This window comes from Rhopilema esculentum, chromosome 11 (genome assembly GCF_057945365.1).
Source record: "Rhopilema esculentum isolate cy_ngs chromosome 11, ASM5794536v1, whole genome shotgun sequence".
NCBI classification, from domain to species: domain Eukaryota; kingdom Metazoa; phylum Cnidaria; class Scyphozoa; order Rhizostomeae; family Rhizostomatidae; genus Rhopilema; species Rhopilema esculentum.
The window spans coordinates 6,297,822-6,310,258 of NC_142825.1; the positions used below are offsets into that span (position 1 = coordinate 6,297,822).

The window sequence follows — 12,437 nt, forward strand, 5'->3', positions numbered from 1 at the left end:
TGGCTCAGTGAGGTGGAAATTGAAGTTACGGAATAATTCCAGTTTAGGCCAGCTATCGACTAGTTTTACAACCCTGAAAAAAAACTAAGAAACGCGAATAGGCAGTATGTAGAGATCAAGAAAGAGACTTGTAAATATCCAGCAGCCTCCTTCATCGAACCTCCCTACACTCAATACTTCAATAAACTACAATGATTTTTTAAATTTTCATTAAATACGTTATATTTCCTGAAAGTTCAGCATTCTTCTGTATCAAATTTCTTATGCAATTATTTACAAATACCGAATAAAGAAAAATATATACTTTGTATATACAAAATATATATATGCAAAAAAAGCACTTTCTTGGTTGGGGATAAAATATTCTCCATGTTACAAAGCAAACGAAAATTAATTACAAAGGCTTTTTACAAAAAAACGATTTATGCGAAAGCACGCTAACATAACAAGATCGAAGCAAAGGGTCGCATTTAACCCTCAGTAAACACAAGCATGAAAGCAAAAACTTTGATTTTAACAGGAACAATATCAGCTATAAATTTATTCATTTCAGCCAACACAGTAATAATTCAGCCATTTTACTTCAGTACACAACAGCTTTTTCATATCGGTTCATCACAACGTTTTTAAAAAGAACGTTTGCCTCTATCGCTCCAAATCCAAATTACCTCTATCTCCTTAGCATCATTTTAGTTTGGTCGTCTACGAAGTTATCCTTGTTATTTCTCTGTATTTATACGGACAGTATCAATAGATTTGAGAAATTTCTTCAATCATTTGCCACAAGAAAATTAAGGCTTTTCATAAACGAATTAGCTTGTTTCATTTGGTGTTGGACGTTTTGGGTTTTCGCTTGTCTATGTTATAAATTGGACATATATTCCAATACGATCGAAAGAGCAAACGACTTTTTAATATGAGTGGGGTTTTCTACCATATTAGGAATATGGTGCAATGTTTCGTACCATCGTAACATGCTGCCCCCTAAATCAGTTTTCCACTCTCTTACTTCTCTCTCACCCTCGCCTTCATTGCAACTTTTCACAATTATTGCAATGACAGTGGAATGTAGGATGTATACCTTGATTGCTTGTTGCCATTTCGTATCGTTTCTGGTACTCCTGGTTCAACTGTTTTTTAGCAATTGACTGAAGTTCGTTTCTCATCAACCATTCTGCCCGGCATTTCACCATTTCTTGATATTTCCGTCTTTCCTGCTGCATATCTTTTGTCAAGCAATCTGAAGCTTCTTCTTCGGGTATCACTACCCGTTCCTGTCGCGTTTTGACATCAGACTGTCTACTTGCAAGTTGATGAGGTTTTACCTGAGGTATTACAAATGCCGATGGAAAACTCTGCAGACATGTCAAAGGTATTGTTCGATGCAGTTTTAAACTGCTTGATCTTCTCCGTGTTTCTTTTCGAAATTTCGCTCTTCGGTTTTGAAACCATACCTAAATGCACGTTAAGAAAACATTCAAAACTTCCTCACCAACCGTATATTGTTATTACACAATTAAGTATTTGGGAAAAAATAGATAACTGTGTGCTCTTACCTTTAAGCTGTTACTGTGTATGAGGGATAAGTACACTATATGAGGAGTTTGCATCACGCATAAATATTTAGATAGTACTACTGCATAACCCTTGAATGCATTTTAAATTGATTCCCGTACTTCGAGGCGAGATACTTGGTATTTAGTTGTAAGCTGAAGGGATTTTTGTGTATGAAGAATTTAAAATGAAATGAAATGAAGTGAAATGAATGAAATGAAATACTAGCAATACCCTCGCAGATCGAGCCTAAAGACAGTCATAAAAAATTGTTTCGGGAAAAATTAGACGTTTTCGTCGAAGGCGATTCTATTCAAAATAGACGCGTAAGGGAGTAACATTGGAACTTTCTAAAAATATTGTAGTCTTTTTATCAAGTCCGCGGAATTAATTTGATATAAACGTATCCTAAAACGCGGCCTCAATCTCGTGAGGCATTTCCTGCCACCTGATAGTCGGAATCTTAAAACGACCAAATTCTTCAACTTTAATGGTTTCAAATCTAAAAAGCAAGTAAATAAAGAACAGTTGTCTACAACACAGGAGCGTCGTGGCGATTCAATTCTAGAGGGGACCAGAAAGAAAAATGTTCCGACAAAATTTATTTGATTTATTTTAATTACATAGAAGTATTTCATGTAAGTGTAAGGGGGGGGGGCAAAAACTCATAACTTTGAACTTAGCTGGGAAGATATTTATAGATATATCCATAGATAAAGACAAGGGTAGAATGAAGATACTACCTCAGGCACCACCCTATTTGCCGTCGAAGGGGAACATTTTTTCCTAATACTTCATATCTAATGCTTCAAATTTGCTAGAAATCGCATTCTTTGGAGCAAATTTTTATAAAAAAATCTTGTTCTGAAATTGAATATCCACAAAGTAAATCCTATGAAATCATTTTGATTTGCGGAAATCTAGTACTTTCTTTACAATAGTGAATTGCCCTTCGAAATTACGGTAAGTACTTTAGTCCAAGTATTTATGTCGCTAAAATTTTAAGAACTTCCCACAGCTCAAGTTTGAGAATTTGCAGAAAAAAAATGATTTTCCCAAAAATCCGTCAAGTTTTTAAAGCGGAGGGGGCCAAGGCCCCTGTCCCCTGGTCACGACACCCCTGCCCCCCGGTCACGACGCCCCTGCTACAACAGCATCTTAAGAGTACCAGCATTCTACATAGACAGCGACAGGATACATACCATTAAACAATTTCTTTCACACGCACTCTATTTACTTAAAGTTCAGGCATAATCCTAAACGCGTCCAGCAAATAACACCTTTTATGGCTCTGACTTCTAGAAGAAAAAGCCCTGCAAAAGAATATCTAATAGCTTAATAGCATTATCTTTATTCCAGTGTTATCCTTACTTTCTCCGAATACTTTTAGTCCGGGGCATGGACAGTGGCGTAGAGAGGGGAGACAAGAGGGGTCAGACGCCCCCGCAATTACAAAAAACATCTTCAAAAAAAGGCGTTCCTTTGCGTACAAGCTGGTGTGGACCCCATTTTTTTCTTGGCTCAACTACCCTCTGCCCCCAATCTTACCACCCTGGCTACGCTACTGGAAATGGAACTCGGACTAATAGCTTACCCACTGAAAATTAACCAGCTTTAGGCTCCAACAGTAATGAAGTGCAACGAGAAAGAGTGCTTTGGGGAGGCGAGTTTTCAACATAACAAGAATTAATTATTAAATGGAACCCATGCACATAGATGGTCATTAACATTGACTCTTTCGTAATTGGCGGTTGATGACGTGGATGAACTCGTGAAACAAACGTCTAATTTGTTAGCTCAAATTAGATATCTTAAAATCCTTGTTAACTGTTTGATATTTTGCCAGGAATTCTCTTTAATACCTTTCCCAAATTCCCATCTCTATTAGTCATAGCCCTGAAATATCTACATTGGAACCTTTTTGTAAACATTAATATTAATAGATGTGCCAAACATTTGATTATCAATTAGGACCCTTTGAGACTCGATAATTAAAACCCTTTGATTTCTTCATTCACATTACATAGTGCACACTGCCCCGTATACACCCTCTCATCCTTATCCGATTTCGAAAAGCGACGCTGGTCCATGTTCGAATGAATGGCTGCGACATGATTTGGCGGAAATTTGACAAATAGGATTTTATCACGGCAAAACGGATTTGGCCTCAACAAACAGGCAAAAATTTGTCCTCTGGCCCCCATGAGAGTAATTTATGCTGATTAAATCGCTATAGTTTCTATCATGATGAAGAGGTCCTTTTATACGAATCTTAATTTGACTAGGCCAATCTCGGAAAAATCCCTCAAAGCTCTTTCAATGTCCAATTGTTGAAAAAATCATGCACAAAGCCCTGACAGAATGATAAACCCCTCGTTTTAAATAGAAAAATTTGTTTGAAGTATCGAGGCCAACCGTCCACACCCACTTTTAGGCCACACCCATTTACGATGGTATTTGTACCGGATCTATAGTGAACAGAGATTGTCTTACCAATCAAAGATGTCAGATCGTCCCACCCATCGCAAACAAAGTAAGCAGATTTTTCGGCCATTCCTTGTGCGTAGTGAGAAGACCATTCCTGTTCATTTACTAACGAAGTCAAGGGGGCGTTTCCGTCCCCCGTCCCAAAGTGCCGTCTGGACTAGCTATTGCAATGAGATTTAGCACAGACATGAACTAGTGTCCCTGAAAAGCAACTGCCAAGCGTTCCTTTCCAGCCAATGTTCCCATAACACATCAAATATGATGCTCTATTATTTTCCATCAAATAAACAAACCAATGATCACGTAAAAATCTTGTTTTTCTTCACATATTAATGATAATAATAGTATTTTTTCAAATTTATTTCATTCCATTTGACAGTAAAAAGAAAGTATTACTGATACCATAGGTTCCAAATCTTTGATTGGCTAATGAAGAATCTATGGATGGGCTGTGGGGAATTTTGGTAGCTTAGCCAATCAAAGATTTGGAACCTATGCTATTACTTATTACAAAGATTGGACCGTTAATTATGCATACCAACAATTATAAAATGATAGATAGTCACGAGGAATAAAAATTGGAAAAAATAATTTTTTGCTGAAAATGGTCACCCCGTCGAAATCTGCTTCTGACAGTGGCGGCGCCAAGGGGGCACAACCCCCCCCCCCCTCACTTTTATCAAAATAAGGTCCACAGAATTTTTTTGAAATAGATTAAAAACAACTAGGTAGGTAGATCATATTTTTCCTAAGGAAAATTCACCTGGTACAAAGCACTGAAACAAGGAAAAGGGTCTTACTGGTCACGCCAATTACCATCCCACTCTGCAGTAGTTGGGCTGCCACTGGCCTCTGATAAGAAAAGTTCACTTGATTTGAAATTCCATTCAGTTAGCAATTTACGAGACTTTAATTGTTGCAAAAACCTTTTCACCAACCCACCCCCTGGTTTTGCCAGCCCTCCAAGATCTACCCGCCATTGTGGCTTGCAATGTCCTCGAAAGGAAATTGCTATCGTGAACTCGAGGCGGAATTGAAAAATGTTGATTAGGCTGGCTGTTCCAGTGTTGATTAGGCTGGCTGGCAGCTTTTATGCTGGGATTACGAAAAACAAGGCCCAATATCTCAGATTCTCCCCTAGCTGCCCATGAAAAGAGATATGGAAAGTAGCATAAATACACTTGCCTTAATAACATACTGTGGTAGACCAAGTTGTTCACTGAGATGCTCCACTTTCTCAAAGGTCGGATATCTGTGCTTCGTGAACTGTCTCTCCAGCTCGCTTCGTTGCCATGTTGTTATGGTCGTTCTGGCTCTTCGGTGTATGCTTGAATCAAGCTCCTCCACCTCTCCACTTGTTACGTCACTACATAATCTTTGCCCAGTATCTTCACCATGAACTGACTGGTACCAACACATTCCTTCTAGAAGTAATTGGATGAAATTAAATCGCAAGACTTTTGTGTTACAAGTCCTAAGAGTATGGATTGATTTTAAATTGCTGTTATGCACTCGAGTGTGCATAGTCCCCAAAGGAGCTTCTTCTTCTTCTATATGACTAGAAACAAGTTAAGCCTTTTCTGTTGCCATTTTTAAAAATCTATTTCCACAATCTCATATCTGTGCTTTTCTGCGAACACCATTATTTTCTTAAATGTCAATATTTTAGGGCTTAAGGCTATCCGTATTTCCTCTTCAAGCAAGATCAAAAGATCTGGGTTTGGATTCGTTTTTCTTAAGTTCTACACGAGCGCAGAATTATGTTGTCGAGGAAGCGAATAATCTACCGCTTTAGCTGTAGTTGTTTGCTATCATTACCGGACTATTTCCCTACAGATCTGTTCAAGGAAGTCACGAAAATTTGTTTTATGGAATACCCTCCTTTTTACTTGATCTCTGATCTAATTTAAGTCCATTTAAGTACGAAATCCAAGCAACAAGCAGCTTTGTTGAAGTTTCTGAATATTGTGGTTTCCCGGTTGCCTTCACTGCATTAATAATGCTTAATTCAAGATACTCCATATTTCCAGTTAGTTTACTTGGTAAACTTGTTTGGGCGCTGGCCGTGTGTAGTGTAGTGCTGTCGTTACCTTATGCTTTTGTTTTGTGCAATATTTGCTTTTGCAGAGAAACTTGTTTTAAAAGTCACTCTCACGGAAACCCCCCTTTTTTATAAAAACAACCCTTATAAAAAACAACAGGCTGAGATTTGCCCCCAAAATAAGAGCAACATAAGAAACAAGGCAGGCTTAAATTCAGCTAAACTTTAGAAATAAAATACCAGCAAAAATTGAAAAATGACACAAGAGTAACAAAAAGAAGCAATAAGCAAAATAGCATTGATGTATCATCTACAATTAAGAGGACACCTTAGACACCTTAGCACATTTCCACTACAAAAATAAGAAACAAAATAAGAAACTCGTTTGGATGAAATCGTGTAAAAAAATAAGAAACGCCAGGTTGAACCGCAGGGTGAACAATTTTATAAGAACACGAGCCGCAAATCGGTGAAAAGTTAAGATCTAATTAAAAGTAGCCTGAAGCCGAGCTATTGTAAATTGTCATTTTGAAAAATCACGTCAAACCCTCTGAAAATATTTCATCTCAAAAACGAGGAATTTTTATCATCTAGAGTGCTTTTTCGGTGAATATCAAACTTGTCGGCAAATAAACGATGTCTCACTCACTTTGTTGGCAAAAGAGGCCTGAGCATCCCCTAAAGCACACTAGCTAGCAATGACCCTGCTTACAGACTGACTTTTAAACAAAGTTAATAACAATCTAGCTTAAAATTTTTGAAAAGATTAAGAATAGTCAGCCTGAGCTTGAATTTACGTGTTCTTATAAAAAAGTGTATATGCCAAATGTTAAGAGATGGTTTTAGAGAAAACAGCCTTAAAAGGCAGTGATTATGTAGTTTTTTATTATTTTAGGCATACTTTGATTTGAAGACAGCTAAAAAAGCTGAAGCTTGTCTCTGATAATACTCCATTTAATAATACTTCTGAAGGTCACAGTGTGAATTAAGAGGACACCTTAGCCCCTGTCAATTACAGACCTTACTTGCTAACATTAAAATTGCCGTTTTAAAGACCCATGGTTCGTCACAAAATCAATTTCTCGATTTCTCAACATACGAGAAAGAATATCCCCTTTCGATATTTTCATTTGTACACCACAGTTCATTTAGGTATAAACGCACAAGGCCGGGGAATTAGGTAGACTGCATCTTCTAGAGTAAAAAAGTCCGAAAATTAACATTGAAAAGATTGCCAATAATCAGGCCAGGTTATAGAAACAAAATAGGCGAGCAACCTCACTTTTTTTCGCTTAAATGCCTATGTATCTAGGTGTAAAAATCTTCTGTGACGGACAAAAAACCCTGAGGTTTTTCGTGTGTTGGCTGTATCTGCTGGCTATGTAGGTAAACATAGAAACAATCAAAACACTCGAAGCATATAGAGTTTAAAAGGATATCATAAATAGAAAGACTCTAGCATGTTATTTCCACATAAGTTTTTAGAAATTTGCCCAGTAAAAACCGTTCTAAAGTAGAGGAACAGAAAATGGCTGCTCGATGATTTTTAATAAAAGAATGATAGGCGAAAAATCGTCAAAATGTACAGTCATTTCTGGCAGAAATATTTTTGATAGTTTGGTAAAGTTTTAGAATACAGTAGGCCATAATCACCAGGCTAGAGCACCTGTGTAGACTGGTATGTTTCTAACATTTAGGCTTGATCCTACCGCTGTGAGTGAACAAGGCACATCCACCACTGGTATATACAGTTAAGCAATATAAATCAAGCTACACTCGTTTTAAACTGTACCAGGGCTGCACCTTGTACTTTCATGTTTAGAGTGCAATAGGCCTTGTCTTCAGAAGTAACCAAATCGTGTTCCTAAGCTTCAGATTTCTCCAAACGTTTACCAATTGGAGTGTTTCTCATTTATCTAGTTTATGCTCAAAGTCAATGTTTCCTGGCAGGTTTGGTCAGGTTCTAAGTTTCTTGTAAATTTGGGCCTCGTGTGCTTTAAAGCTAGGTTACTTCTAAAAACGTGCTCTGGCAGGAAAACTTGTAGAACCATCTTCTTATTGCTTAGCCCCAGCAAAGCTCTAACACGATCTTTACTGTTGTGGTCAGGTGAGATCTCGATTTTTGAGGCAAGCAAAACAATAGTGGGTGGTATTGGTAAGGTCCCTTTTCCTTGCTTTGGAAAGAAAACGTTAAATCCTTCCTCGTCTACACGTAACTCATACTTCATCAACCGTAGTTAGAAAAGTTTTAAAAAATCATCAGAAATACTTTGATTATAAAAAAATCCCGTACCCCCTCTTTCCACCCTTCTAGATAATGAAAAACCCCTTTTTATCAACCTATCCTTTACCCTTCTTCTAGGCCACATGGCCCTAGATAATTGCTTTTCTGCTAGCTTCCGTCCATTTTTTATTAATCATAAAGGCTAGTGCTTAGGTTTTACCTTTAAAGTTCTCCGTTCTTCCCTGAACCTCGCAGTCAGTGCCACGCAGTATCTCTTCAATACTAAACTTCATCATCTGCCTACTTAGACGCAAGCCTTCAAATATGGATGTTCGCCTACTCTGTCTTCTGAGTCTGACTGTCCCACCTGCATACCTTTACCATTGTACAGAAGAGGCGGGTGTATCAAAGGCACTAATTATCTATTATTCCGGACTGTCTTGGGTGTTCGGACATCTTTGAAGTCAGTTAATTCATCCAGACATCGATAATCCAAAAATTAAATCCAAAATTTTAAAATTACTCTTCATAATCAATTCCTTGATTAATAGAAAAAGTATACAAATTGGTATACCAATAAGAGTGTTGAAGATAATAAATGTACACGCATTTGTTAAGATTTTGATAGTTTTGTTGCACCCTCAGCTTCAGGGATTTGTCCGGAATTGAAAATAATAAACAGGTAATAATCTGGATTATTTCATCCGTATTAATTAGTGTTTCCACCACAGAATCAATTGTGGGACAATTTTCAATCGTGTGTACTCACAGAACGATAAGAATACGATAATGATTGACGCGGTTTTTTGTTTATTTCCTCTCCTTGGTATTTACATGTTGTTATTCGAATTATTAAAACCAAATCAGTTGGGGACACTTGTACCGCAATCTTTAATTGTTTCGATAAAGAGATAACGCTACCCTTGTTTATGTAATTAATTTCAATATAATTGGTGGAGCATGCTTTAGAAGATAATTCTTTACTGTACATGCCAGTCCGCTCACGATACTGCTGCCAAATTGTGCTTCTATTGCCTAACTGCATAAATTCACCATAAGCAAATAGACCTAAACGTTATTAAGCACCATAAATAATGCTGGATACCACTTTTCTAAACAGTTAGAAAAATATTTCTTCTGACTATGTCTAAATGTAAAGATTGGCTGCGATATGCTTACGAGAGGCTGCAAGAAAGAACAGAAACTTTAAATTTATAAAAAGATTCACCTTTTGTGGTCCTCGTTTTTAATTCCTTCTTTACCAAAGTCGAGGTAATCCTCAAAGCCCGTCTTCACGACCACCTGCTAATTCGCAAAAATTAACATACGTATATGTGTGACAATTATTGTTTTGAATCATTCTGTCTATGCGAAATCAATGCTCTTTTTCATTTCAACAGAAAAAATTCGCACCAGTACCTTAAATATCATGTGCCTGAAAATTGATGCAAAAAAGCATATCTTGTTTCCTTGAGTTACAGTCGTGTGAACAGTTTTTAAATTGTTGAAAACAAAAAAATGGAAAAACCGGGATGAAAATAAGAGTAAATAAGTGTATTTAGAACAATATAACTTAGACCTTACTATTAAAGATTGAAAAAAAAATCAAACATTGTTACGTGCAAGTTTAAAACTTCTAAAATGGTCTGTGAATCCGTTTGGATTGATAAGGAAATGGGGCTTGCTATGTCCTAGAGAAAATTGGCCCATGACTTTATGCTTTATGGTAAATTATCTAGTGAAATAGATTGCGTCATAATTTCATATAGTAGTTTCAAAGAGCAGATATTCACTAAAATGATATATAGTATCGAATATTTATTTCTAAGAATTAACATGTTTTTATATCATGCATTGTGTACGATATTTTAGTATGTTCACAGATGCATCTTCACACCAAAACTTCCCCCTTTTTAACTTCATACATATGCGTAACCCCAGCTCCTTTTAGGACCAACCAACTACAGCCTACCCTGCTAAAAAGCCCCAAAAGTACATTATCCCTTTTCCCGTCCTTGAAATGCTTCCTATTTCTTAGGCCCCTTCGACGCCTATTTAAGCACCATCTGTTAGGATGGTAATTAGTGAAATTTTGATTCATATTTCCCCTACCTGTCGTACTTTGCTTGTAAGTCTCCTTATCCCCGGGCAGATAGCCTTTGAAGGTACATTGATACAGTCTAGGCTCAGGGAGCACACATATCTGCACGAAAATGGCCATGCCAAGATTCATATTTTTGTTTACACAAGAAAAAGTTTAGTATAGAGCTGATGAAAATACGTTCTCAGTAAAAATAGTTGATAACCACATGGATATCAAAGGAATCTGTGTACAGAAATATGATTTGAGGATTCCAATGCAATCGTCGCACTGAGTCTCAATCGCGTAAATTAATTTGTTTATAAAGGCCTATTTAGGCTTTCCTTTTTTGTACAAAAAATTAGTTCATACAGCAGTAGTCTTCTATAGGTAAGCGAGATGCACAAACAGCAGAAAAAAGAGATTTTGGGGTGCTTATTTAAAGCATGAATTTCTATCAGTGAGGTGTTTGCACCGAAGTTTTGGGGCTAGGCCACCCACACCTATCGTGGAGCTGGCATTTAGATCATTTCGATAAACAACGTTAAAGATAATGGATTTTCTCTGCGTACCTATCAGACGAAATGGTTGCTGCAAAAACGTTTCTTGAAGTCCATTGACAGCTTGAATTCTGTACATTTTGCTCATGAGCTCTGTTTCCTGTTTCTGCGCGATTTTTTTAAAACTGGTTTATACTAATTACATGCTCTTATTATCCGGATTGAACCGGTTTGATTTGTCTAATTAAGGTGCCAAGGTAACGACGAACATTTTTAAGTCGACTCTATAAAGGGCCCTTAATCTTGTAAGCGCCCCTACTTATTTACTACCCACTTGCTCAGCTACAGTAAATAAAATTACCCCTCTATTGAATCTTTTCCAATTTTTTGACAAACCTTTTTGACAAGGCGTCAAATCTTAATTGGCTGTGAAAGGAATTGCCAAAGGGGGAGTCCCCGTCGTTTTAAACTAATCAAATCGCGAGAAGTTATAAGGTATATTTACTCAGTATCAAGTTATAAGGTTAGTTGCTTTACAGGCGACTAGAACAGCATGTATCCAACCTTCACTTAGGTACCTTAAATTATCGAATAAGCCCCGGGCGCTTATTCAAAAAAGGCCAATTTTCCGCGGGCTCCTTATTCGGCAGGGTTCGCTTGAAGTTTAGTAATTTCTTTAAATGTAAATAGAAATTGATAATGAAAACTGCGAAAATTGCTGTTAATACATCTTTCTGTGATATTCAATAGAGTTTTAAGTGTGACGTCACCAAAAACCTATGTTTGAAATTTTTATTAATCAAATTAGGCAAATATGTCTAAAACTAGTTGAGATATCACCAATGAAAGTTTGCTAACGAATCGCTGCTATTTCGCTCTGTTCGCAATGTTATTAACAGAGACCAAAATAAAGAGGTTTGATGGAGAAAGAGCCACAGATCAGTGGAAAGAGCCAATTCACATGTGGCCATGTCTCAGCCAATTCTTAACGCATTTGACTGATTTTGCATATTTAGAGGTATTTCATGATGCTCTTTCAGCTCTAGGATCCAAATTCAAAAATTCTAAAAAAACAGATTTTTTTGTGACGTCATCACTTTGAACTCTATTATATGTAAATTTTTCCCGTTGTCCATCGTTCTCTACTTGCTTATTATTGTTTTGGCCCGTTTGAAGAAGCAGATGTCTTTTCTGGGTTAACATGTGTTCTTATAAGCGCCCCTTCAGTTTATAATGGCGCTTTTGGGGCAGTGGGGTTATGCTAAAATTGCTTGATCCTGGGCACTGATTTACTTATTCAGTATAGGCACTATTTCATGGGGGCGCTTATTCAATTGGGGTGCTTATTCAATTGGGGCGCTTATTCAATTGGGGCGCTTGTTTGGCTATTAACGTTGTTTCGTTTTACGGAATTTATGTTACGTGTTGTGCTCTGGTAAATCTATTACCCCCACTAGTTGAATAAAAAAGGACAGATACCAGTAATCCTCGAATTGCCCTACTCGTAAAGCCTCCCTCGTAAAGGCCCCTTGATTAAGCCCCCACCCTGCT

General features: G+C 37.2%; 2 protein-coding genes across 4 annotated transcripts in view; one reads left to right on the top strand and one right to left on the bottom strand.

Moving 5' to 3' along the window:
• LOC135693348 (homeobox protein unc-4 homolog) lies at window positions 1–9,125 on the bottom strand. 3 transcript variants are annotated; one of them, XM_065211793.2, is made up of 3 exons: window positions 8,527–9,125; window positions 5,227–5,462; window positions 1–1,454 (listed from the first exon to the last, which is right to left on the bottom strand). In XM_065211793.2, the coding sequence occupies exons 1-3, from the start codon at window positions 8,600–8,602 to the stop codon at window positions 1,029–1,031; spliced, it is 738 nt and encodes a 245-aa protein (XP_065067865.2). In that variant the 5' UTR covers window positions 8,603–9,125; the 3' UTR covers window positions 1–1,028. The 3 variants fall into 3 exon arrangements, with proteins under 3 accessions (XP_065067865.2, XP_065067864.2, XP_088967697.1); XM_065211792.2 differs by having other exon boundaries at window positions 5,227–5,465; window positions 8,527–8,963; XM_089111571.1 differs by lacking the exon at window positions 8,527–9,125 and having other exon boundaries at window positions 5,227–5,596.
• LOC135693337 (E3 ubiquitin-protein ligase UBR4) overlaps window positions 1–12,437 on the top strand; it is a 93,121-nt gene that overhangs the window by 71,287 nt on the left and 9,397 nt on the right. The window lies entirely within an intron of this gene.